The 23328-nt window shown below is 55.1% G+C and overlaps 6 protein-coding genes across 6 annotated transcripts; 4 read left to right on the plus strand and 2 right to left on the minus strand.

Annotated features, from left to right (window-relative positions):
* Positions 1-257: 257 nt before the first annotated feature.
* Positions 258-541, minus strand: L226DRAFT_434476 (uncharacterized protein; the record flags this gene model as incomplete). Its single annotated transcript, XM_067674736.1, has 2 exons — positions 258-398; positions 476-541. Coding segments are annotated over 2 exons (207 nt in total), but the record flags the coding sequence as incomplete, so codon positions are not given.
* Positions 542-2261: 1720 nt separating this feature from the next.
* L226DRAFT_525080 (uncharacterized protein) lies at positions 2262-3068 on the plus strand (the record flags this gene model as incomplete). The annotated part of the gene is made up of 1 exon (XM_067678937.1): positions 2262-3068. The coding sequence occupies one exon, from the start codon at positions 2262-2264 to the stop codon at positions 3066-3068; it is 807 nt and encodes a 268-aa protein (XP_067532548.1).
* A 6580-nt stretch (positions 3069-9648) lies between these two features.
* L226DRAFT_467897 (uncharacterized protein) lies at positions 9649-10026 on the minus strand (the record flags this gene model as incomplete). The annotated part of the gene is made up of 1 exon (XM_067676098.1): positions 9649-10026. A coding segment is annotated over one exon (378 nt), but the record flags the coding sequence as incomplete, so codon positions are not given.
* A 303-nt stretch (positions 10027-10329) lies between these two features.
* On the plus strand, positions 10330-12396 carry L226DRAFT_525082 (uncharacterized protein; the record flags this gene model as incomplete). Its single annotated transcript, XM_067678938.1, has 10 exons — positions 10330-10407; positions 10448-10506; positions 10820-10975; positions 11038-11056; positions 11103-11160; positions 11245-11390; positions 11591-11598; positions 11678-11777; positions 11815-12078; positions 12235-12396. 10 exons carry the CDS (start codon positions 10330-10332, stop codon positions 12394-12396), a joined length of 1050 nt encoding a protein of 349 aa, XP_067532550.1.
* Positions 12397-14215: 1819 nt separating this feature from the next.
* On the plus strand, positions 14216-16316 carry L226DRAFT_525083 (uncharacterized protein; the record flags this gene model as incomplete). Its single annotated transcript, XM_067678939.1, has 9 exons — positions 14216-14580; positions 14630-14832; positions 14904-14965; positions 15001-15088; positions 15263-15486; positions 15678-15824; positions 15885-16028; positions 16063-16147; positions 16174-16316. 9 exons carry the CDS (start codon positions 14216-14218, stop codon positions 16314-16316), a joined length of 1461 nt encoding a protein of 486 aa, XP_067532551.1.
* Positions 16317-19592: 3276 nt separating this feature from the next.
* Positions 19593-23118, plus strand: L226DRAFT_525084 (uncharacterized protein; the record flags this gene model as incomplete). The annotated part of the gene is made up of 16 exons (XM_067678940.1): positions 19593-19671; positions 19751-19770; positions 19794-19907; positions 19955-20305; positions 20362-20405; positions 20471-20695; positions 20807-20882; positions 21186-21277; positions 21379-21513; positions 21541-21814; positions 21876-21914; positions 21964-22125; positions 22256-22329; positions 22572-22653; positions 22761-22901; positions 22939-23118. The coding sequence occupies 16 exons, from the start codon at positions 19593-19595 to the stop codon at positions 23116-23118; spliced, it is 2088 nt and encodes a 695-aa protein (XP_067532552.1).
* Positions 23119-23328: the final 210 nt, after the last annotated feature.

Raw genomic sequence — 23328 nt, forward strand, 5'->3', positions numbered from 1 at the left:
ACCTTTGAGTGCTTTTTTGAAGTGATGCCAGCGCGGTCGAGAAACAAGACGAAGTAGTGGCCGAGGTTGATGCCGCTATGTTTCCCGAGGATTTCGTGCAGTGCGGTGACCTCCGATCGCATCCTCCAGGCCTGTGTGGTGCAATCGACCTCGATCCACATCACGATCATGCTGAGGTATGGCATGGACGTGTGCGGGGCCGTCCACAGGTCCCAAAGGACCGAAACTCGTCCTGGGGCAGCTTTGATACCGGCGACGAGGCGGTCGAGGTAGTCAGCGTAGTCGTTCATGATGTGCGTGCGTACAGTTGTCTGCGAGGGGAGCTCGGACTTGCGAGTCTTCGGGCGCATGGTGACAAGACAGTTCCAGAAACTTGTCTCACTTGCGAGGGCTAGAGCCTGAGGAATCGGCGAGAGTGTGCGATGTAAGCATAGAGATAGAGAGTGTGAGACGAATCTTAGTAGCTGCCACGTACCTGGTCCCCGAGGACGATGTGAATTGTCACATGCTTCAAGATGCTATTGGGTGAGAATGTGGTCGGAACTTGAACCTTCTTGATGACTTGGTCGAGTGTGCTCTGAACCTTGTCTTTTTTGCCTCCCGCCACCACAGCCGCCGCTGCCTTCTCTCTCTCTTGCTGTATCTTCTTCGGAATCACCTCCTTCTGCTCTTCTATGCCATTCTCTTTACAAAGCCTGGCGTATTCCTCATAGTGGTCGTGCGCAATGTGCCGGCGACACGAAGAGTTCCCTCCACGGTACCAGCCCGCGCGTAGACCTTCCGCTGCTTTGACTTTTGGGTCGTCCCTGTTCACCTCTGGTAAGTACTCACTCTATCAGACACTGTGCGACTGTCACGCACGTGCAAATGCATTGATATGAATATTTTACTGACTTGCATCGCGCACACCAGCGCCCACTCTCTATCCCATTCACCGTCTTCTTGTACTTGCGCAGAAACTTCACGCACAACGATGGCCCGAAGAACAACAGGAGGTCCCGTGTTGTATCGGTGCGCTGCGTGCAATGCTCAGGCTTGGGCAATTCCTGGTAAGTCGTCAGCTTCCTCACCGTCATTTGTATCGATCGCGACTGACCTCTTCGTCCACCCCATCTCCATCACTACCTTCACCATCTCCCTCGGCATCGTCATCTTCATCATCTTCCAATACCTCTTCCGCATCATCCTGGCGCTCCTGGTTGCCGCCGCCACCATCCTCCTCATCATCTTCTATCATGATGGGGTCACTTGCCTTCTGCTTCCCACGCACCTTCCCTCCTTTCCCCTCTCCGAAGACCTTCCCGGACTCTCGCCTACCATTTAAACGCCTTGTGTGACGTCGCTTCGGTTGTGGCTCCTCATCCTCGTGGTCCTCATCGCTCGTAGATTCCGTGTCCTCGATGATTTTCTGTTTTTTTGTCGCGCTCAGTGATTGCCATGTCTGCCCTTGACTTACGTACACTTCCGTCTGGTGTTCGCGCGTAGAGTCTTGAGTTTAGCAATGTATATCTATTCTGCTATCAATCTCATCTCCACAAGCTGCCGGCGGCATTGCCCGGAAAGCCTGTACAGTTCTGCGCCGGCCGGCATAACGAGTGCTAATCATTTAAAACCCCGCCCGGAGGACTTTAATCACATCCATAAACACTCTCAGAGACCGGTCTTTATGGGCGGTCCTGGACCGGTCTACCACGGTCTTAGGCGGTCCTTCTGGTCGTCAAATGGAACAGGATCAGGACCGAGACTGGAGACCAGGACCGACGTTCAGCAGTCCCAGTCCAGTCCTATATGACATGGTCCAGTCCAGACTGCGGTCCGGCGATGGTCTGCAGACCGGACCCTGCAACACTATGTGCCGTCAGCAATACTTTCCCCTTACTGACCTATCTTTCCTAAGGCTGAGCATAGGTTTAGGTATTGCATAGGTATACCTATACTACCTAGATCCGTGACCTAGATGATCCAAACCTACAGGTCCAGGTACCTACAGCATGGATCATGCACAGATCTAGATCAAGCCTATGAGAAAACATCTAGGTCACAGCCGACCTGTATTGAAACTTTTTATGTTCATTTTGATAAAATTAGCATATTTACAGCATAAAAGTTTTTTGAAGTTCTAGGTAACCTTAAACCTGACCTGTATGACCTGCGACCTATAGGTCTAGGTACCCACAACACGGATCATGCACGGATCTAGGTGTTGAAATTTGGAGCATAGGTACCTATAAAACAGATCTAGGTCGATCTGTAGGTAACCTATGCTCAGCCTTAATCTTTCCTTCTACCAGTGCAACGCCTGTCGGGGCAGCGAGCAGCGCACGGCGGAGTGCCAGCTGACGTACCTGCGCCTACTGCAAGAAGCAGAAGAAGCGCTGCTCATTCCATGGGGTCGACACTCTCAGCGTCATCAAGGGTATGTCGCCGCCCCTCTCCCTTTGTTCTCTGCTGACCACTCCCTATTGTATCCAGTCGGGGCTCATCGCGCGGCGTTCTTCAACGGCAGGGGGTACACGCCGGCAAAGCGCATCACCGCTTCCCAGGCCCTTCAAGAGGCCTGGACAAAGATCCGGGATGCCGAGGACCACGCCGTCACCGTCACCATCCACGACCGCCAGCAGCTTGCGGCGGAGGCCAAGACATACAGCCTCTTCCCCGATGCCATCACCACCCCATGGGACTGGGCGGCGGTGTCGGTCGCCCACCTCAACACTGCCCCACCCAAGCCCCGTCCTCCCGTCACTCGCCCCCCTCCTCCGCCGGTGGTCACAGGGCCCTCCTCCTCTCACCGCCTTGTCTTCCCTCCCGTCGAGGGGGCCGACGCCCCCGCCCGTGACCACTATGTCGCTGCCATCCGGCGTGAGTACAACGAGGCCATCGCCCAGTCCTTGGTCCTGCGCGACTGCATCGCCGAGTTGCAGGAGCGGGAGATGGGTGCGACTGGCCTCGCGTACTGTTCAACCAGCGACTCCATCGTTGTTCCTCTGCTGCTCGACATCGTGACCTTGGAGCGCGTCAGCGGCGCGCACCAGGCCCTCGGCGATAGGGAGTCGTCGCCGGAGGCTTGAGACGTTTTTCTTGTACCTGTATTATACCATGTGTTAGTGTACCCCCCCCCCCCGCATTAGTTCTTGTATCTGTAGAGTAGAGTAGAATAAGTAAGCAGTCCATAGTAATGTAGATTAGATGTAAGTAGTAGTGTCCTTCTAATTTGAGAGTTGTATTATACCTGAGCAAAGAGAGTGGTGAGCCGCCTTTTAGCAGGCCTTTGATGACACTTGTTGAGTCCTGGGTAAGAGGGTAAGTAATGAGTGAAAGAGTGTGGGGTTGAGTACAGCGATGGCGTCGCCAACAGCGAAGGCGTCTTCGGCGGTGCTGTCTCCGCCTGCCAAATGTTGAAGTGGTAACAAGTGGAAAGTGTAGTGCAAATAAATGTATTGTAACGTCACATAGAAAGGGGATTGTGTATGTACTGTGTCATATAGCGTAGCTAGTCCTCCCCCCCACTGAAATCTTCGAGCTCCGGGAGAATCAGGGTGGGTGGGTGGGTAATTACCTAGTTGTCATCGTTGGCGAGACCCTCGAGCTCGGCGAGGTCTTCAGCGGTAACCTGTGTGTCCTCGAGCCGTTTGAGATGCTCGGCATTAAGGTCGAGATCGCCGACTTGGAAATGGATAGGGTTGGTGCGGGTGAGGTAGGGGATGAGTCGGAAGGCTGCTACCAGTCGGTCGAATACTGTGCCATCGAGTTCGGCGAGGATGTATGCACTGCCGCGGTTTCTGGCGATGACGACTAGGGGCCCAATGTAATGGGGCCTGGTCTTGTGGTTGAGCGATTTCTCTATCGCCGTGTTTCACATGAGCATGAGCCGGCCACGCTCAAAGTCAAAGTCCTTGATGACGTGCTTGTGTTCCTCCTTGAAGCGGTGGGCCACCGCAACTCGTCGCTCGAAGACCGTGGAGCGTAGCATCGCCAGCTGTTCGGGTCGTTTTTGTAGCGCTATCGCCTGCCGTGCGAGCAATTCGCTGGTCGTGAGTAGCTTGATGGGGACAGGCATGAGGTAGGTCACTTCGGCGATGTCTAGAGGGTGGAGGGGGTTTGTCCCCGTTACCGCAAAATACGGCAAGCACCCAAGTCCTCAGCGGACTGTGATCCGATCGGCCCACATAACACTGTGAGTGCATGAGGCCCACAGGGAGGCGTCGCCGGCACAAGCTTTGACAAGCGCATCGCGGACGTGGAAATGGGGTCGCTCAACCGCACCGTTCGCCTGTGAGTTGTAGCCAGAGATGCGGATATGGTGTACATGATATGCCTTTTCAACGTATTCCATGGCCACGACGAAGGGAGCGCCGTTGTCAGTGACGATCTCAGTGACAGCGCCCCAGCGGCAAAGCAGCTCCTGGAATATCCAGTCGCCGAGGGTTTTCGCCGACTGGGTCTTCGCCGCGTGGCCCTCGCAGTACAATGTCGTTGCGCAATGAGCGTGGAAGAAGTGCTTGTACAGCGCTGGCATGTCCATGGTGTCAGCGTGCACTCGGACCATCGGCGGCGCTGGGAATGCCACCATTGGTGGTATGTGTATCTTGCGCACTTGTCGCAGCTGGCACTGATGGCAGGAACACACGTACCACACGACGTCAGCTTGCCAGTCGGGCCACCAGAACCAGTCAGCGAAGAAGGCCTTAGTAGCGTAGATTCCGTGGTGCCCTACGTAGTCGTGGAATTGGACCAGCGCTGACGCCCTCACCGCTCGGTCGAGCACTCGGCGGGGTTGCTGGCTTTCGGCGAGCTTCCACAGGTGACTGGCCTTATCGAGGGCAAACTGCGCGGTGTATCGCTCGAAGTGGCTTTTCGTCTTCTCGTCCTTGAACTCTGGTAGCTCTCGAGTCAGCATCCACCGCTGGACTTGGCTCATGCGTTCGTCGAGTTGCTGCGCTTTTGCCGATTGGGGGAACAGGGAATAGTCGGGGGGGGTCTATCTGAGGGAGCGCCACTGCCGGGCCCGCCGCCTGCTGAGCGAGCACAGCGACGGTCGACTCCTCATCGGCGGTAGAAAGGGGAGTGCCAGCGAGCTGGGGCGGCGGGTTGATCATGTGGAGGAAACCGTAGAGGTTGTCGATCCAGTCGTTGAACCCATCATCGTCTTCGGCGACGGGTGGGTCCCCTGGCTGTTGAGGGCGCCGAGACAGACCATCGGTGCCGTGGTGTTCGCCGGGGACGTGGACCAAATCAAAGTGGAACATTTGAATCCCGATAATCCAGCAGTTTATCAAGGCTGACGGTGCGATATCCGGGTGGCCGAGCATCCCCTTGATGTAGCATGCGTCGGTTTCGACGACAAGATTGCGAACACCGATGAGGTAGAACTTGAGGGCTTTCAGGGTGCGGTATAACCCGTACAGCTCGAGCTTCAGTTGTGAGAAGTGCACCTCGCGCTTATTCAGCGTGATGGAACTGAAGCGACTGTAGTACCGCTGATGGGGATCAGCGACGTCCTGCTGGCAGAGCTGATATCCAACGGCGATGTAAGAGGTGTCTACGGCGAGGATCACAGGGGCGTCGGACTCGTGGTCGATCACGCGAAGGGCCGGCGAGTCCAGTAGAGAACGCTTCAAGTTGGCCATGGCCTGTAACTGTGCTGCGCCGAACTCGAACGGTTCGCCCTTGCGAGTGAGCTTGACTAGAGGGTGGGCCTTCTTTGCGAAGTCCTTGATGAAGATGCGGGCGACACCGACAGTCCCTAGGAAGGCTCGGACTTCGGAGAGGTCTTTGCAGGGCCCCCAGTTGACCACTGCTTCGACGTTGCTAGTCTCCAGCAAGCGACCCTCCAGCATGCATTGGTGCCCGACGACGACAATTTCGTGCGCACATAGAACCAGCTTCTTTCCCGATAACGTCCCGCCGGCATGCTTCATGCACTGGACAACCCTGTTGACATTCTGTAGGTGCTCCCAGATGAAGCGGCGTATGCCCGCATTCTCGGCAATGGTCTTGTAGGTGCCGTCGGTGTTGTGGTAGTCGCTCGCCGGCCCTTTGATCAGCACATCGTTGATGTAAGGGATGGTAACGTGAGGGATCTCTGGCTGCAGTATGAAGGTGACGTCCTCGTGGAATATCAGGACTGAGTTCGACCAGCCCATAGGTAACGTGGTTAGGTGCATAGTCCCAAAAGGCGTCTGGAACGAGGTAAGGTCACGCGACTCTTAGGCGAGATGGTGTTCGTCGTAGCCGACATAGAGGTCAAGGAGCACGCCGCAGGCCCTGCCGGTGAACTGTTCGGCGAGGTGTTCCGGTATCGGCAGCACCCCAGAGTGTTGGATAGTGATTCGGTTGAGCGGCTCGAGACTGTTGACTATGCAGATGTCGCTGTTCTTCTTGAGAACGCAGAACCACCTCAAGCGATAAGAGGAGTTCGAGGGTTCGTACACCCCGGCGGCGATCTTCCTCTTGATCAACTCTGTCGCCTTCTGGTAGATCCCCGGTGGAATCGGGAAGTTTCACTCGACGAAGGGGACGTGGGGTATAACTGGCAGCTTGACGTCGGGGAACATGTCCGAACAAAAAGTGCCCCGCTCCTTGTCCGTCCAGGTGAAAGCTTGGTTTTGCTTGTACATGAGGTCATTGAGGAGATCTAACTCGGCGGGCCATAGGAAGTCCTTATGGTCAGCACGGACAGCTTCCTGTCGCTCAGCGGTGTATCGACCAGTCAGCGTGAACGGCTGGGGGTTCAGCGACAACTCGGGCATTCCCTCGAGCAGGTTGCCGATCATGTTGCGTACGATCTGGTATTCTTTGGGTAGTTTGCCCACGACGGGCTTGACTTTCAGTGCGACGGGCTTGTACTTCTTTTTTGCCTTAAGAAACACATCGGCGGTGGCGGACGGGAGATAGGAGAAGCGATACGGACGGGGGAGAGAGTTCGAGGTCGGTCACCTAGGAAAAAGGGGTGCGGTGACTCGACACTCCTTCCCCGAGGGTTGCGTCTGCGGCGGTTCTAGAGCCAACTCAGTAGTTGGCCGTGTAGGGTCAGGAGAGCGTACTGGCGCGGCGTCGGCAGGGGCTTCAGCGGGCACGGGGGAGGTTGACGATGGAGAATAGATAAATGAGGAGACTTCAGGAGGGAGTTTGTTCTGTTTGCAGGCTAGAAGGTAGGCTTGTTGTAGGGTATCGGTCTCGGTGTCGATGAGACTTCTATAGGATATGGCGTAGGTCTGGTTGGTAACGGAGTTGTGCTCGAGCACCAGCGTGACATCTCCCTGACCGCCGATCAGATCATCGAAGTCGGAAAAACCAGTGGGGCGTCCCTCTTCGCAGGCGGGCGCCCCCTGGCGAAGGTAGGAATCGTCTGCGACAGTCCTGAGTTCGGGCAGGTGACAGTGATCAATTGGTCGCCGTTGGTGGAGTTGACTACTTTGGTCGCATCAGCACGTTGAAGGGCCGTCCCAGGAGCACGTCGTAGGAAGCATGGCTAATGACGTGGAGCTGGAGGTAAACCACAATCCCCAGAGTGATTTCGAGGGGAACATTGTGCGCCATCCCGCAGGTCTCGTTTGACGTGTTGTTCACCGACACCATCTTCATCTTGGCCTTGTTGTCCCAGGAGATGCCTAGTTCGATGCACTTGCTTTCGCTAATCGCCACGATCTGTGACCCAGGATTGAGGACACACTCCGTAGGAACTGCTGTGTCAGCAATGACTGCCCAGATGGACCGTAGCTTGTGAGTCGCCCGTCCGACTCTAAGTGGCGCATGTGTTCGATCGCCGCTGCAAAACGTCTGGGGGTCGAGCCTGTAGATACCCTGCGGCAGCGCCTCGTCCTCGTCGTCACTTGCCGCCTCGCTGGCCGACAGGTCCCCGTCGGCGAATGGAAAAACAGGGACCGTGTCGACCTTGTACGTTTCCAGCACCTCCCCTTCGCTGTTGTCATCGGCATGGTCAGCAGTGCCGTAGTAATCATCGAGGACCTCTTCAACAGTGGCCTGTTGGTAGTTGGAGGGCTCGACGACTGTACTGGCCAGGGCCGTGACCGACTCGGCGATGACCTCGACGCGCTCCGTTGGCTTCTGCGGGGCCATCGCGACGGGGAAACGCGACAACGCCGTCATCGCGTGGAGGCGTTTCCGTGCGGGCTCGGAGATGTTGATCAGCTCGGCGGTGGTCATCTGGATGTTCGCTGTGGTATCAAAATTGCGCTGGAAGACCCGATCTAGCGCGCCCAGGTTGTACGCCCCCAGCACGTGCTTGTAGGCTGGCTCCTTCTTAGCTGGCAGCAACAAGGCTGGGTCCTTCGTGGCGGACACCTTGGTCTGCAGTGGTGCCGTCTGGGTGCCCTTGGACACTGCAGTTCCGTGGTAGGCATAGTCCCGAACTTTGGGTGCCCTTGCGCCGCTCCCGTCCGGTATGGCTGCGAAGGGGTGTGCTGGGGCATCCAACGTCGGCGCCTCTGGGGTGTCCTCATTGACGTCGGGCCCACGTTCGGCGACCTCGGACGTGGGTAGTTCAGTGGTCGTGAAGGAGGGCAGCAATGCTTCCGAGTCCCCCATCGGGGAGGGGGTCGCCAGGTGCACTCTGGTCCTTCGTCGAGGCGGTGGTGGCAGATGTACCCCGTCGAAGACTTCTCTGCACCGCCGGCCCTTAACCAGGTCAGCGGCAAGCTGCATCGCGTGTGCGGCTTCCTCCTCCATCAGCTCATTCTCGATGTCCTGTAAGTTCGCGTCGACGAATAGCAGCATGCTATGGACCTGGCCTGAGCCCGCGGCAGCCAGCGGTGCTGGTTGTGGGTTCGCCGATGACGGCGGCAGTTGAGTTGATGAGCCATGTATTTGCGCTGCCGCGCGCTGCCCCGGATGATCGGCGTGCCACTGCATAACTCATTCACGCATCAGGCCGGGCCCTGACGGCGGCTCCCCACTGCCTGGCATCAGGATTCTGCGTGTCGCCAAATGCCTCTGGATGTAGCCGGCCTGGATATCCTCCTCTGCGTAGGGACAGGTCCAGCTGTGGCATCCAGTGTGGAAACAGTAGAAACAATGGTCCGGTCAGGGGGGGTACGCTGAACTCACCGGCGGATACTGCTGAGGGAACAGCGATGGGTTCTGCGATTGGTTGAACTGGGGTTGGTTTAACGTGGGGCCGTATACCGGCGGCAACGGCTGGTTGTAAGTGCCACTACGGTTCTGGGGTGTGGGCTCGGCGGTGCGGAGGCTCTGCATGAGTGTGGACAGAATCTCAGCCTTGAAGCCTGCAAGGGCCTCGCTGATCTCTTCCTTGATTGACGGCGATGGGGAGTGCGGTGGCGGCTGCGGTGCCAGCGCGTTTGACAGGGAGCTAGTCCTGGCCAAGCCACCCACGCCGAGTGCCAGGACCACCGCACTTGCAGCGGACGTGTCACCAGGCGTGATGATCAACATGTACGCTCCCCGGCGGGTTCGTTCCAGCCAGACGTGGCGGATAGCTTCGTGGACCTGCGCTATGGTATAGATATTGTTCTCCATTTTGTTCGATGCGGTGACGTCGAGACAACTAAAGATCGCCGGCAACAGCTCCTTCGGCACCAGCCCCATCAGCTGTGTCGAAGCCAGATCTTCACTAAGTCGGGACGGGTTTAGACTGGTCAGGAAGTCCACGACGGGGCGGAACCAGCTGTAGCAGTGCAGATAGTTGGCGTAGTTGTCGATAGGGTTCCGCGCCTTCTCCTGGACCAGGCAATGGTAGTCAGAGAGGGTGAACCGATTCTTGTCGTCACCGAGATAGTACTGGAGCACGTCATTTCTGAAGTCCTCGAAGGTCTTGACCTGGTCACGGTACGAGGCGTAGGTAGACCATAGCCAGTGGATCTCTGCGGGGACGTACATCGCCGCTGCTTTCTTTTGCTCCGTTACATCAGTGATGTTGTACTGCATCATGAGGCGCTGGATGTCATCGAAATACGCCTGCACACTGAACCGGTCAGTCTCGTCCCACTCCGGCACTCCGTGGTCAGTGCGGAGGGGTAGCGCGGCGAACCCAGTTGCGGGGGGCATATTTGGCGGTGGTGACAAACGGACGGAGGATGGGATGGTGGATGGCGGTTGTGAAGCTGAGTGCGGGGACGGTATGAGAGGGGAGAGCGGGCCGTATAGAGCTTCCACAAGTACTGCAAGGTGTGAGTGTTCAGCGAAGTGAGCTTGTTACTGCGGTAATTCCTCAGCGAGAAATCTGCAGACTCATTCAATGACGGCAGCAGGGAGCTCGTAGGAGCGGCAGGGTCTTAGGGGGATTGGTGAAGGGGTTCGCGACAGTTTGAAGGTGGTGGCAGAATTAAACCCCTCACAGTGGGCTCCAAAATGATACGTCGACTATGGGGCCAAGCAGGGAGGAACAACCCACCTAACTACCCAAAGTCTACGCAGTTTGTGCGAGAGGTGCTTTCTGGTTCCCTTTGTTAACTGCACGCACAAGCAGGGAGCGGTGTTCGATCAGCGAGGACTTGGCGACGTCGGCGAAGGTGGCGGCGGCGGGCGGTGGAACAAGCGATTTTGACGAGTGAAATGTATCAGCGGTGGCGAACGGCAATGTTAAACTAAACAGCGGTGAAGGAGAAGTGTAAAGCGGCAATGAGTTCAGACAAGCGGCGACAGGCTTCTTCTCTCGAGATCTTAGCTCTGTGGGGTGAAGTGACCTGGGATTCCTCGCTGGCTACTCTGTCTAGTCTATGTACCTGTGGCGCTAGGGTGACGCCCCCGGCGACCCAATGAAACCGGTCACCGGCGCGTGATTGTGGCTGCTGCCCTCGCTCGAGACCTGCGCGAGATAAGGATCCGCCGATAACAAAAGGGGCAGCGCTGCCATCGCCGACAATGCCGCCGTCCCGACGGGGTCCCCTCCCGAGAGCAGGACTCCGCTCACTGTGCAGAACGGCTCTGTAAAGGAGAAAGAAGAGGGTGCGCTCGCCAAGGAGAACGGCGATGCTCAACACTGGTTCTCAGTACGGTATGCGAACATGCCAATCTGTAGGAGTTGCACTGCCAGCGGCCATTTGCACTACCCACCAGTGAACCCCAGGCTGTGATCGTAGGTCAGTATAGGACAATTTTCGAAGCTGGAATGTACTTACCAGGCATATCGCACGGATGAGCTGCTCAGCGGTGATGGTTTCTATGCGCGGGCGGCCCAGGGTAGGTCAGGATAAGAGCGCATATAGTGACCCAGTTGCTCATACACACCTTCCTCGGCCTGTCTGCTGCTCGTGTTGCCCTGAGTAAAGTTCTTTGCCGCTGAAGACGACCCCTGGGAGTTCCGCATGGAAGCTGGGGCATTCTTGGCCACTGTTGAAGATGGCGTGCTCGGCTTTAATCACTGCGCGCACCACTTGTTCGTGACCGCATTTGTGGCGGTGGTTCGCATGGTGTGTCATTGCAAGTGTTGAGGAGAAGCAGGGAAGCAGACGAGAATAATGAGCATGGGTAGTGGTGGTAAAGAGACAAAAGCGGGAGAAGGAAGAAGTGTCGCGGAGGTCCATTATGTAGCCCGCCTGCCAAAGTCGCGTGGGCGGCTGATCCTCCACTTGCCTAAAATGTGTGCATGTCATACTGCACACACATACAGTCATGTGGGTGCGTTTCAGCCTCGCAAGTTCTTTTAGATATGGCTGGCAATGATGACGACGTGATCATGATGTTCATTTACATACAGTACTCAAGACAAGGATGAGGACGAGGATGGCATTCAGCTCAACTCCAGTCGCCTCTTGATGCGCGCGCAAGTGAATATCTTCTCAAACTGGGTCTCTCAGGTAGGTGCAGAAGCTGATAATTCTATTTCTTTACTAGAATAAACTGTTAGCTCATTACAATCGAGCTTCGAGTCGGACGGAATCATACAGGCGGCCGTCGGATAGACGGTTCCCGATCGAGCAATGCAGACGCCCAATACTCGGACTCGAGCCTGCCTTGCTCTGCACGCTTCGTCTTGCCCGTATTCCCCTATCGTCAACTCCCCCGTTTGCTGATGTACCTCGGATATTGCAGGTTTCCCGACGAGCTTCTGGAGGCCCGGCAGGGCACCGTCCTAATTTTCGGCAGTCAACGGCGAAGGTAACTTGTAGATAGTTCCTTGATACTACAACTACATCTGCGATATCCGATGTCACTGCGATGCAGACATCCTAAGACGATCGCCCCGCGCCAGAGGGGTTCGCGATCCAGGCATACTGCTTCGCCTGTATAGAACGACATTCCTCCCTGAGATAGAATAACATGACGCCCACTGCGTCGGCCTGCAAGTTGAGACGTTTCTCGTTGATCTGGAGGGCCAAAGAATATGCCGAGACAACGTCTGACCCAAGGGCGTGGAAATCCTCGATTGGAAGGTGTTCTGCCTTTAGACACCACATCAAGGGCTTTGGTAGCTAGATAGAATAGACAGGAGCCGTGTACTCACCGTGAAGGAGCTGCCGCGATCATGGAGCAAGCGCAGCGTGGCGATGAGCAAGGCCACGCCCGCGTGTGCATGCTCCGCATACAGAACATTATCAGCGGGCAGTACAGCTTCCGCCTTAGATCCTTGCTAGTACACCGGGATCGTCGTCAACGGCCAAAGGATGCGTGAGCAGGCTAGAAACAAGCACTCACCTCGAGCTTGAGTGTCTGCTTCGAAAGTACCCGGGACGCCGCCTCCCGGAATCTACGCTTTGCCTCGACCCACTCCTTAACATCCGTCGGGTCCATGTTGCCAGTCGTCCCCTCTTCATCCTGCCAAGCGGTAGATTGAAGAGCGTGCAGGTGTTGGGAGGTTCTGATCATTTCGCCCTGAGCGAAGCTTGCAATTTGGATCTACGATGAGCCATCGTTCAAAAAGTGCACCGACCATAACTAACCTAGAGCTGGACATCTTCAAGAGCAAGTGGACTAGAGGGAAGAAGGAGGAAGGAAGGAGGCTCCGGCGTCTTAGAGGGCGAGTGGCACTAAACCGGATCGCGTGATCGCGATCGACTAGTCATGGGCGCCCCGCGGCTAGGCCTCACCAGATTCTGAACATTATTCGCGGGTCTCCTGTTCTCTCCTCCAAACGGGGTCGACAGGGCGATGGATAATGCTTGCGATTGCTGTCTCAAATTCGTATTGCCCCCTCGCTGCTAGGCACGAGGACTGGCAGACTTTGTGCTACCGCTGGTGTATATCGAAGGCAGCTGAGAGGAGCGTCTATGGCTCTGGGTATGAGCTGTCGCGCTTTTCTCACCGTCGGAAGGTTTCTCCTCCTCCTCCTCCTCCTTCTGCTGTACCCTACATATACCGAAATAGTACTACTCTTCTCCTCATGAAGGATCTTTGTCCCGCAATGAACCCCTGTCTAGGCGAATCTTTGGAGAATCAGGCTAGGCTTCGGTCACTATAGTTACTGTATAACGTCTCTCCTATATTGAGAATAAGATCATTCATCCCTCTTGTTGTTTGTTTTTGGAGCTACTCACTCCTAGAAGTACACGTTGCGAGAACTTCACCAGCGATGTGGCATGGTGTTCGAGCTGAATGATGTATATACGTCGCGTACGCATAGGTCCGATCAGAAGTATATACTGGCCAAACTCTCCTCCAATGGTGTTGCGCTCATTTGTTACACGTCGAAGAGAACGCGTGCGTAGGCTTCGTGAATAAAGTTTTAGAGTAGGGCACCTCATAGTGCCGCAGCTTTGAAGTTGTTCGCGGAGAGATTGCGGATCAGAACCTTGGCAGGGCATCCGGACCTCGTATACAGGCTCTGACAGAACATTGTGACCGCCCTATGGACAAAGCATATCAACCTATGTGCGCAGTCGCTGAGTGCTCTTGAAGTGCCATAGCGTTATATGCTTGGCTTACCCGCTTGGATCTCACCAAAATGGGGTAGGGAGGCAGAGGTCAAAGCCGCGCGCGGCGCTTTGGCGCAAATACGCAATTTCGTGATGTTGGCGAAGCGCACTGATATGCGTGTTATGCACAAGTCTCTCTGCGACAAAGCGTCAGCCCGCCTGTGCATAGACAATCGCGCGCCTGAGAATCCACGATCGACTACGCACATGTACAGGTCTCTCTGCGACAAAGCGTCAGCCCGCCTAGTATGCGTAGATGATTGTCCGCGGGCTGTAGCTTGTCAATGCAACTCATGAGCCGCCGCTTTGGCATGAGGGTAGTATATATGAGGATCCTGTGTCTGACCATCGTTCAGTGAGTTCCGCCACACAGTCCTAGCTCAATGTCTCATCAACGCACTAGTCATGAACATCCAACGACACACGTCCAACCTTCGAAGAAGCAGCTGAGCACGTATTCTTCGCTGTACGGCTGGGCCGGTCCTCCGCCTGGCAGTCATCCCACCCATCAAGCCCCTCACGAGCAGGGGGTCTACCAGTCCCACCTACGAGAACGGACCTCGCCTGCTAGCAATAACGTCGCCATGACCAGCACCGCGTGCGGACTCAATTCCGTAACTCAGCAGCCCAAGGGTTCCAACCCAACTACACCGGCGGATTTGTATCGCACGCAGAACATGCCCCGTTATGACGAGCGATCGAAACTCGCGCTTCAGACAAGGATGTCAACAGAAGCAGTTGGGATGTGGTGCGTCATAACTTTCCGATCACGTCTGCATGCCAGTCATTCATTCGAGGCTCAGTCAACTTTCCAACAAAAGCGAAGCAGGTTCATCGTTTGCGAAATCTCCTCAGCGCAACAACATCACTATGACCCGCACCTACTTCGACGAGGCAGCGAAGGCAGTCCTCGAAGATGCCTTCAACGGGAACGCATATCCGAGTACCGCAGAGCGAGCGCAACTCGCTACCAGACTTGGAGTCGATTCCGAGGCCATATGTAATTGGTATGAACCACAGGACCACCATCGCAGTAGACAAAAGCTTATATGGCCCCTGACGTTCTGACAGGTTCCATAATCGACGAGCTCGGAGCCGCCGCCAGAAGTAGACTAGCTCATGCAGCGGACAATGTAATAGCATCGGAAGTATGATCAACTCGGTGTAGAACAGCACAGAACTTGAACCAGCCCCGTGGCTCGTAACTGCAACAGACGAAGATTCTGTTGCGGAGCACATACGGGAGCTGAGAAGACGTGGGTTAACGCACTTGTAAATCCCGACCTCGATTCTTGTCGACTCGACATCGTGGACGGTTGGTCAAGCCTAGGACTGGTTATGTCAGTTGTGACGCAGAAGAGAACGTGCTGTCCCACCCATTGATATTGATCTTGCGTATTTAGTGTAACGTTTCTCGGTGTATGAACGAGACATATGTATGGACAGCACGGAGGGCCGCTTGCTTGGGCGCTTGCTTCGGAATGCTCGTCAGACGCGGAGCACGAAAATTTGCTCGGAGCAGAACGTGTACATTCCGAACCTGATTCACTGCACGTTGAGGCTACCGCATTGTCCGCTGTTTCTGGGTCTCCTCTCGGGTCCGCACTTCGCTCTCTACTTCCTCTCCATCACTCTATCAGGCAACGATCGCGAGGTGCGCACGTCCTCCACATGTCTTTATATCAACGGACTAACGCTGGTAGCAGGTCACCATTGTGGCGTGCAGCTCCACGACGAGCTGTTCATAATTGCAACGAGCTCTACGGCACAATTGCAAGTAGCCCAAGAAGTAGAGTCCCTTTCTCAATCGATGAGGCCTCTCGCTGCGCCCTCTCTTGCATACAGGGCATCGCGCAGAAGCACCGTGGGGCCGCACTCGCGATGGCGAAGATGTCCAGTCTATGCAAAGCCCATGGGTCAGGAAATCACAGTCGAATTCCTTTCGAGGTGAACGCGTCGTTTCCAGATCGTCGACCACGTTGTGAAGCGACGGTGCGTACTTCGCAGTTGTACATAACACATACCGACGCAGCTCCCCCCGGCCCACCCCAGAGAACTTCCATACGCTTCCTTCTGTTCATGAGCAAGGAAGACTCTCAGAACACATTGATACTCGGCGCAATTGCTGCGATGCGGATACGTCGGATGCGCTGGCCGCCAACGGCGGCGGGCCCCGTTTCACGCGCTCACAAACCCGTGCGTATATATCAGTATACATGTACAGATGTAGTCTCATCAACTCGCCACGCTGACGCCGCCTACACTTCCAAGAAGTCATCATGAGCCTCAGGAGGCAGTCGGTGATCAGCTTACGCGTGAGTTGTTCAATGTCGCGGCGTAGCCTTCGGCGGTAGTGTTATTCTGACAGTCAGTTACGCAGTCCGTCATGAACCCGGATATGTCTCTGACCTTGTTTCTCGCAAGCTCATTGGGAAGTCCGGTATGACAGGGTTTAAGTTCGCGCGAAACGAGCGACAGACCTGAGTAAGGCCGTGTTACGGGCACCGAGACAACGCGCTTGTGCCGATGGTCGCAAATCAGCATCCCGGGCTCGCGTCTGCTTGACTGGGTGTACGACACGAAGATAGACATCACGACGCAAGGCATGGTCTCTAATGTCTTTCCTGTGTTCCACGTCAATCATACCGCATGCGTGTGATCAGGAATATCTGTTAATTATCTGTACCAAAATAAAATTCTTACGATCAAGTACAATCCGATGCTACCTCAGCTTCAACTCTGCCAAGGATCTACCGACTTCAACGGTCTCTGGCTGCTCACGATTCAGTCCTCCGAGTCAGCGCTCTATTCAGACTCATTTGAATTTCGTGCGTTTCGTATTAGATGTTCCTCGTCGGATATACGCCAGCCTTTGTAAGTACAGCTGCAGCCGAATCAGCGTAGATGGGCGGCTGTTTGCGTGTCCAACTGGCCGTCGCGACCCGCAGGTTCGCGGAGGCCTAGGCATACGGATGGGCGCTCTCCCTTCTCTCCCGCACCATGCGGAGCACTGCACGGTGACCGCCCTTTCTTTTTGTCCTCGAGCTGCCTCCATATCTCCGTCTGACGACCTCGCCAGCCGGGCACCTCAGTGGCCATACGTTCACACCCGCGGGCGTATGTAGTTGTCGTCAACTCAGTGTAAAGAGTTAGCCAAGGTTAGTCGGCCCTGCGCTGTCTCCTCAACTATATCGCTCACGAGCATGTCACCAGCCGATGCTAACATGAGGCGGCCCCACAGTGTCCCCGGTACCGCGCGATGGTACACTTCGCACTGGGGTGTCGATTCCCCGAGGTCGTGTCTAGTGACACACTATCATTGGCATGATTCGGTACGTCGCTGCATTTGGATACCCGGCTCCGTTGGATGCGTGCTACATGAGAACGATCTTCACTTGGAACGTTCACTTGTAGGAGGCAGACTACAATTGTCAGCCAAGCTTGTTTCTATACTCTTCTCTCCTACTGTCCGCCTTCATCTTAGTCAAACCACTCCGAGGGCCTGCACTCTCATCCATAATTCATCAATTCCCATGGGAGGTTTCGGTCTAAGCATCTGCATGTCAAGGGCGGAACATCTGTTGATGTAAAGTGGGTCGTAGCAGTCGATGGGCAACCCTTGCGGTACTGACATCGGCTGTCGTACTCGCAGTGTTCGGTGACGGGTGCGGATAGGGTTGCCATTGGGATTTCTTGTTGCCGCATGGATGAGGTCGAGATGACGGTAGAGGTGGACTAGCGCGGAAGCTCTCCACGGTTTGTCATAGGTTGCGTACTGACGGCCTTGCCCAGGGAGGCCATCTACCTCCTCATCCGAACTGATGCCAGCTGTCCCAACGGCCTTTACTACGTCAAAGACTTTGCTTGAGTGTGGGAGTGGTATGTACCGTGCCGCGTCTCGTCTGTTGCGGAAAGTCTGTATAGATTAGAGGATCAGTCTGTCTGTCTTGTGCAAGATAAAAGTATGCATATGGCTATGCCAACTCCTACCGTGCCCATGCGGCTATTGCGCGCATAATGTTTGGCCTTCGCAGTTTTCTGGGCTGCTGGTGGCGGGTTCTGTTGATTGGCCCAACATTTTCTCAAGTGCATGATATGTCGCCGATATATCCTGATGAAAGCTTCTCTTGTTTGGTAGTGTGGTGGAATCAGACTAGCATCATACTGTGCTCCGTCCACACTAGCCCAGAAGTCAGCGCAAAATGTGTTTTCCACGCAGACATTGTAGAGTGTTGACGGTGCACTCCTCCAGTCGAAGCGATATGGTTTACGAAGAGGTGCTCCCTGATTTAGGTTCTGGAGCACTCTTCGTATCTCGTCATTGGAAGGCGCATCGGGCAACTCGTTCGTTCGCGTGAACCCGAATGTGAGACGCACATGTTTGCGCAAACACCGCTAGACCTAGACATGAGAGGGATCATTGGATGATGACACATAGGTGTGTCTCACCCTCAGGTAGTTTGCGGATGAGTCCTTCCTCGTTTGTCTTGCTGCTTGTGCCGAATCAGCAGCGCGCTGTCTTCGAGAGCTATCGGGAAGTTCGTTGCGTAAACCACGCACAAAATTGTCCAAAGCGATGAGCCGGGCGTCCGTGGCACGTTGATGTTCATTTAGCGATCGGTGAAGTTGTCCCATGCTTGCATAGATGCGCTCCAGATGTGTATTCATGTCGGTTGGTTGTGCCTTCGTAATCGTCAGCTATGCGACCCCTGCAATCTAATTATTTCTTACCTCTTGTCGCTGGTCCTCTTGTCGCTGGTCTTGTCGTGTATGTTCGTGCTGTTGTCTTTCAGCGTCGATGTCCATCTAAGCATGGTTCAGTCAATAGGATTTATGATTAATAAGTGGCAATCTTACCATTTCTTGACGCGTATGCAGCGAGCTGGAATCCTGAAGTTCGTAGAGATTAGGACAACTCTGACTCTGACGGTGATACACACCTCGCATTGAGGCTCCTGTCCTCCAGGGGGGCCCAGGACGATACCATGAGGGGGCGGGACTGAGAAGGGCCCGTTGCCTTCTGTGTCTATCTCCATTTCATTTTGCTATTGCTCACAATGTCGTTAGTCCACATCAGCAACCATGACATATTCACGAGATATCACCGTTGTTTCCGGGGAAAGTAACCACGACACGTCCGGTTCGCGTGTATGATCAGAATTGCCTTGTATTTCTGGTGACGCCAACAGCCAATCGCTGTGAGGAGAAACCATTCTATCGCCCTTGCATATGCTCTCGGTTTCTTTGTGTGATCGTTCGATCAATATGCACTCACCATGTCCATAGTAGATGGCAGCGGGTCGGGACTTTGAACAAGCCATTCTGAGCCGACAAGGGGGTCGTGTCCGTGTGGGTCCATATCATGCGGATGCAGATCTCCGAACGTCCCCTCGCTATTTATGTGGTCGAGCTCGAGCTCTGTAGGATACCCTTTTGTAGGAAGCTTCCGGTATCACTCTGACAGCAGGTGCGAATATGTTGAAGACTGCAGCCGGCAACTACAGAATCTCACATATCTTACTCGTTCAAGGTGCTATCGCCCTGGAGATGGCATTTATCCATTTTGGGTGTTTTCCCTGCAGCTGGTAGACAATTGCGTCGAACCAGGTCCCCCGGAAATATCGACATTTAGTAACACCACGTATAGACGCCATACTCAAACAAGTATACTCCAACCTGATCGTGACTGCCGTCTACCAAGCGCCGAGCCCCCTCAGGCTTAAATTTGCCCCATGGCTCTCTCCGGTCGGTCCCCAGACCATGGCCACAATGCTCGAGTGCGCATCCTGTGCAGATGGCTTAAGCGATCCTTCGGTGTCTCTCGTACTCTTTGCATGCAGTGAGTGATGGTAGATCTAGGCATGCTCGATACCACCATACTCATTACAAGGTCCCTTAGGCCATATCGCATGCGATAGTTGTATGCGCAGACTGGCTGGTACGTGCTACGTGTGTGGCCAGCCTGCCGCCATCGTTACCAGACTGTTCCCGTCGATTGTCGAGAGGAGTGACCTAAGTGGTCCTCCGAATGACACGGGGGTCGCCGCGCCCGCCGATGATAGTAGCAAATTACAGGTGCGCACATATATGTTCTCGTAGGGAATGAACTGACGTTCATATAGGATTGGCTTAATAGAGCCCTTGAGACCCTGCAGCTCATACGAGGGCGGCGCCTAACTTCAACAGCACTTGAGGACCTGGATGCTCGTCTTCAGCACCATCGTCAAGCTCTCACTTGCAGAGTCGAGGACTACTTCCCCGTCCGACAGCGCATCGCCTATCTACAAGAGCAGAGCGTGGTACTTGCCAGGCAGTTGATAGATGACCGACAAGCGGTGAAAGATGCAAAACGGCAGTTGTCTAAGGAGACATCGGCTGTGGAAAAAGCTCGCCGGATCTATGTGAAAGAAGAGAATGAGCTCAGAGTAGCAATCGCCAAGGCTCATCAACGTATACAGCGTCGTATCAGACATGTGAGTACCCACGAGTGTCAGGACACATCTGTGCCCCTAACGACCGTCCGTTTCAGGAACGTCGAGGAGCTATGACGATGAGGAGGCGTCCGAACCGTTCGTATGTATTGCTCCCTAATGGAAGCCGTAGATAGTTTGATATCCTATTCGATTGCGGGATTCCAGTTATATTTGGTACGGCGACAAAGAAGATAGCACAAAAATTCACGAATATTTTGTTGTATCGATATCGGTGCCGCTAATACCCCGCCGATTGATCATGACAGCTCACGATCATGCACAAGGCTGTGCGAGATATAAGTGTCCAACGACGACGACGGAGAGGCTGTGGAAGGTCGTCACCAAGCTACTGCAAGCCCATCACTACCGCGTTGATTTGGGGTATGACATGTGTGCTGCTCAGCCTGCCTACTCAAAGTTGGTCGTCATCGGGCTCAGACGATATTGATTTATTGCAACACAAGGATACACAAATGACTGAAACATGGCTTTTCAACGTAGGACGGACATTAAGGATACAACGAAGAGCACAGGGAGTGACTACCTCTTCATGTCATGGTCATCTGATACCCGTCGGGTGTGGACCATACGAGTTGGGACCCCAGGCCATATGGATATAGAGTATTCCAGATGTCGTTTGCTATCCCTCCATTCTGAAGCACGAAGCTAGGTCAGCCTAGTGAACGCAGATGGTTGAGGATGGGCGCACCGTAACGGAAAGGGAAGTCTTCAAATAAGTGAACATCAGTCCCAGTCCCTTGAACAGCAGGAGCCTCGAACTTGGAGACTCACTTGAGATACATCGGCGTCATCGGTGACCGCGATATCCGGCACATGGGGAACCATGCGCGACGCCTGTACTTCATTCGTATCCCCGGAGGCGGCTCCAGCGGGCGAAGCCTGCGCGCTCCTCGAGCCATGCGAGGGCGTGTATATAGCCGTGTTCGCGGCAGAGGTCTGGCCAGATGAAGGGTAGATGGATGAGGACGCCATCTGCGCGCGCGGTGCGCCCACCGTCGACGACGGGGGTAGACAGGTGCTCGTGGAAGATTGATATCCGGACGGCGATACAGGACCACAAGTAGCGTGCGCCTTCTGAGAGGAAGAAATGGCTCGAGAAGGAGTAACCAAGGCATCGGGGAGCCGCTGCGGTGGATGCTGGATAGAGTGAAACTGCATGCTCGCGATCGCAGTTGCTTCAAGGCCAGGTGTGTGGTGTATGGCGCCTGTGGCAGCGATAATCTGTCCGGATCCCCCATGGCCACCGGTGTCGTGGTTGTCTGCGACTGCCGCATCGTTCTGCAGGCTTGCGGCGACAGCGGTACTGTGCTCTATGGCACGCGGGGTCACATGCGTGGTCGATCCGTAGGGGCTGGCCGACTGTGCAGATGGTACGGGTACAGACGAGAGCGTAGTCGCAAGCGGGCGATATGCATGCCGGAGGCCGGCCGAGGAGCTACAGAGGCTAGCACCGTTGGGGGGCTGCACCTACGGTCAGGGCTCGAATCAGTGCGTGTCTGGTCGATGAGATGACGAGTCTGACGCTTACCTCGGTATTTGTCGACGATAGCGTCCTAGACGTGAGCGACTAGTGGTCGACAATCAGCAAGTGCGCGAATTTCAGGCGTGAACCGCGCGGGCTTACCATGCGTTTGTAGGGGTTAAATCTAGCAGGACGACCGGTAACTGACACTCGGTCCGGCTTATCCGACTCGATCCGGCGATCGAAGCGGAGTACTTTCTGCTTGTCCGGGAGCATCTCGTACTCCCATGTGAAAGTAGTTCCCTGCATCAACAGCGTAAGAAAGGGGAAGAAAGGGGTATGATGGGATCAGGAGTACTTCGACGGTGCCCCAACGGTCCCCGGGGGTCGGAGCGGGAGTAGGCTGCTGTGGACGGCGCAAGATGTTGTCGGGACCATTGAGGCTGGGCTGCGACCCAGATGCATAGACGGACATGATGAGAGGAGGATCCAACGTCGTTCCCAAGCTCTTCTTAAAAGCCTGTCAGATTGCATGGCCGAAGTCAGTGGCATTACGCCTCGCATTGACGTCCACGACCCGAGCCTATGCAGATAGATGGGTGGCACACCCGTACTTCTTGCTTGCCAACTTCTATTTCCCACGGGGATCAAGCCACTTGGACAAACCGGGATAAGTGCCTTATACGTCCTGTGACCCATCCAGGAGTTACTTGGAATCCGGTATATGTACTGGTGTTGTCCGATGCCGATTACGGGATAATGACCTTCGCACGGAATACATAGCACGCGTGGCCATGGAAGCGGCGGCGGGCGAGTCGTGCCACCGGCGGCACAGAGCCATGATCAGTATATCACGCAGCACCAGGTATAGGAAGAGGAGGAGGAGGAGAAGGAGAAGGAGGAGGAGGAGAACGGCCGACGCGTACACGTATCGCGACTATGTCGGGGATGGCTGTGCACGGAAGTTCCCAGACAAACTTCCCGCGCGCGCGAGCATCCCGACGATGGGCGTCTAGTCTCTCTGTAGCTGGTATCCGCGCGGCCGTGGTGACTGCACCGTTGGGTACACGTTTTGGGTTGTTATTGGTAACTATTACGCATGTCCTATCCACTGTGTGTGTTCAGAGCACTCATCCTCAGGACTTCACAGACTTGGCCAGTGACTGCTCTCCGCGGCCGGATCCGAGTCGCCCAGTTTCCGGCCGCGTCCCGCAGGAGCCCCTTACAAGTTCGTGGTCTCTCAGATCTCTCGGTCACGTCTGTGCTCTCGGCGCAATCTGTGCAGCTGCGCTCCAGCGGAGTCAACGAGACCGCACTACAGTCTCGCTGATCCCACTGCAGCATAGGATGTACATGTCCCGCTATCTGCTGCACGAGCGGTCGCCAGCGATATATACTACTTACTCCAAGCCGACATCAGATGAGTATATTTCCATGTCTGCGCTCGATTACATTCTGCCACCCTTCTGTCGGGCCCCGTACGCGTTGGAAGCTATGACCACCTCAACTAATCAAGCTCGAGCATTATCATTATTCACTC

The sequence above is a fragment of the Lentinus tigrinus genome, assembly GCF_003813185.1.
Source record: "Lentinus tigrinus ALCF2SS1-7 unplaced genomic scaffold L226scaffold_26, whole genome shotgun sequence".
In the NCBI taxonomy this organism is placed as follows: Eukaryota; Fungi; Basidiomycota; class Agaricomycetes; order Polyporales; family Polyporaceae; genus Lentinus; species Lentinus tigrinus.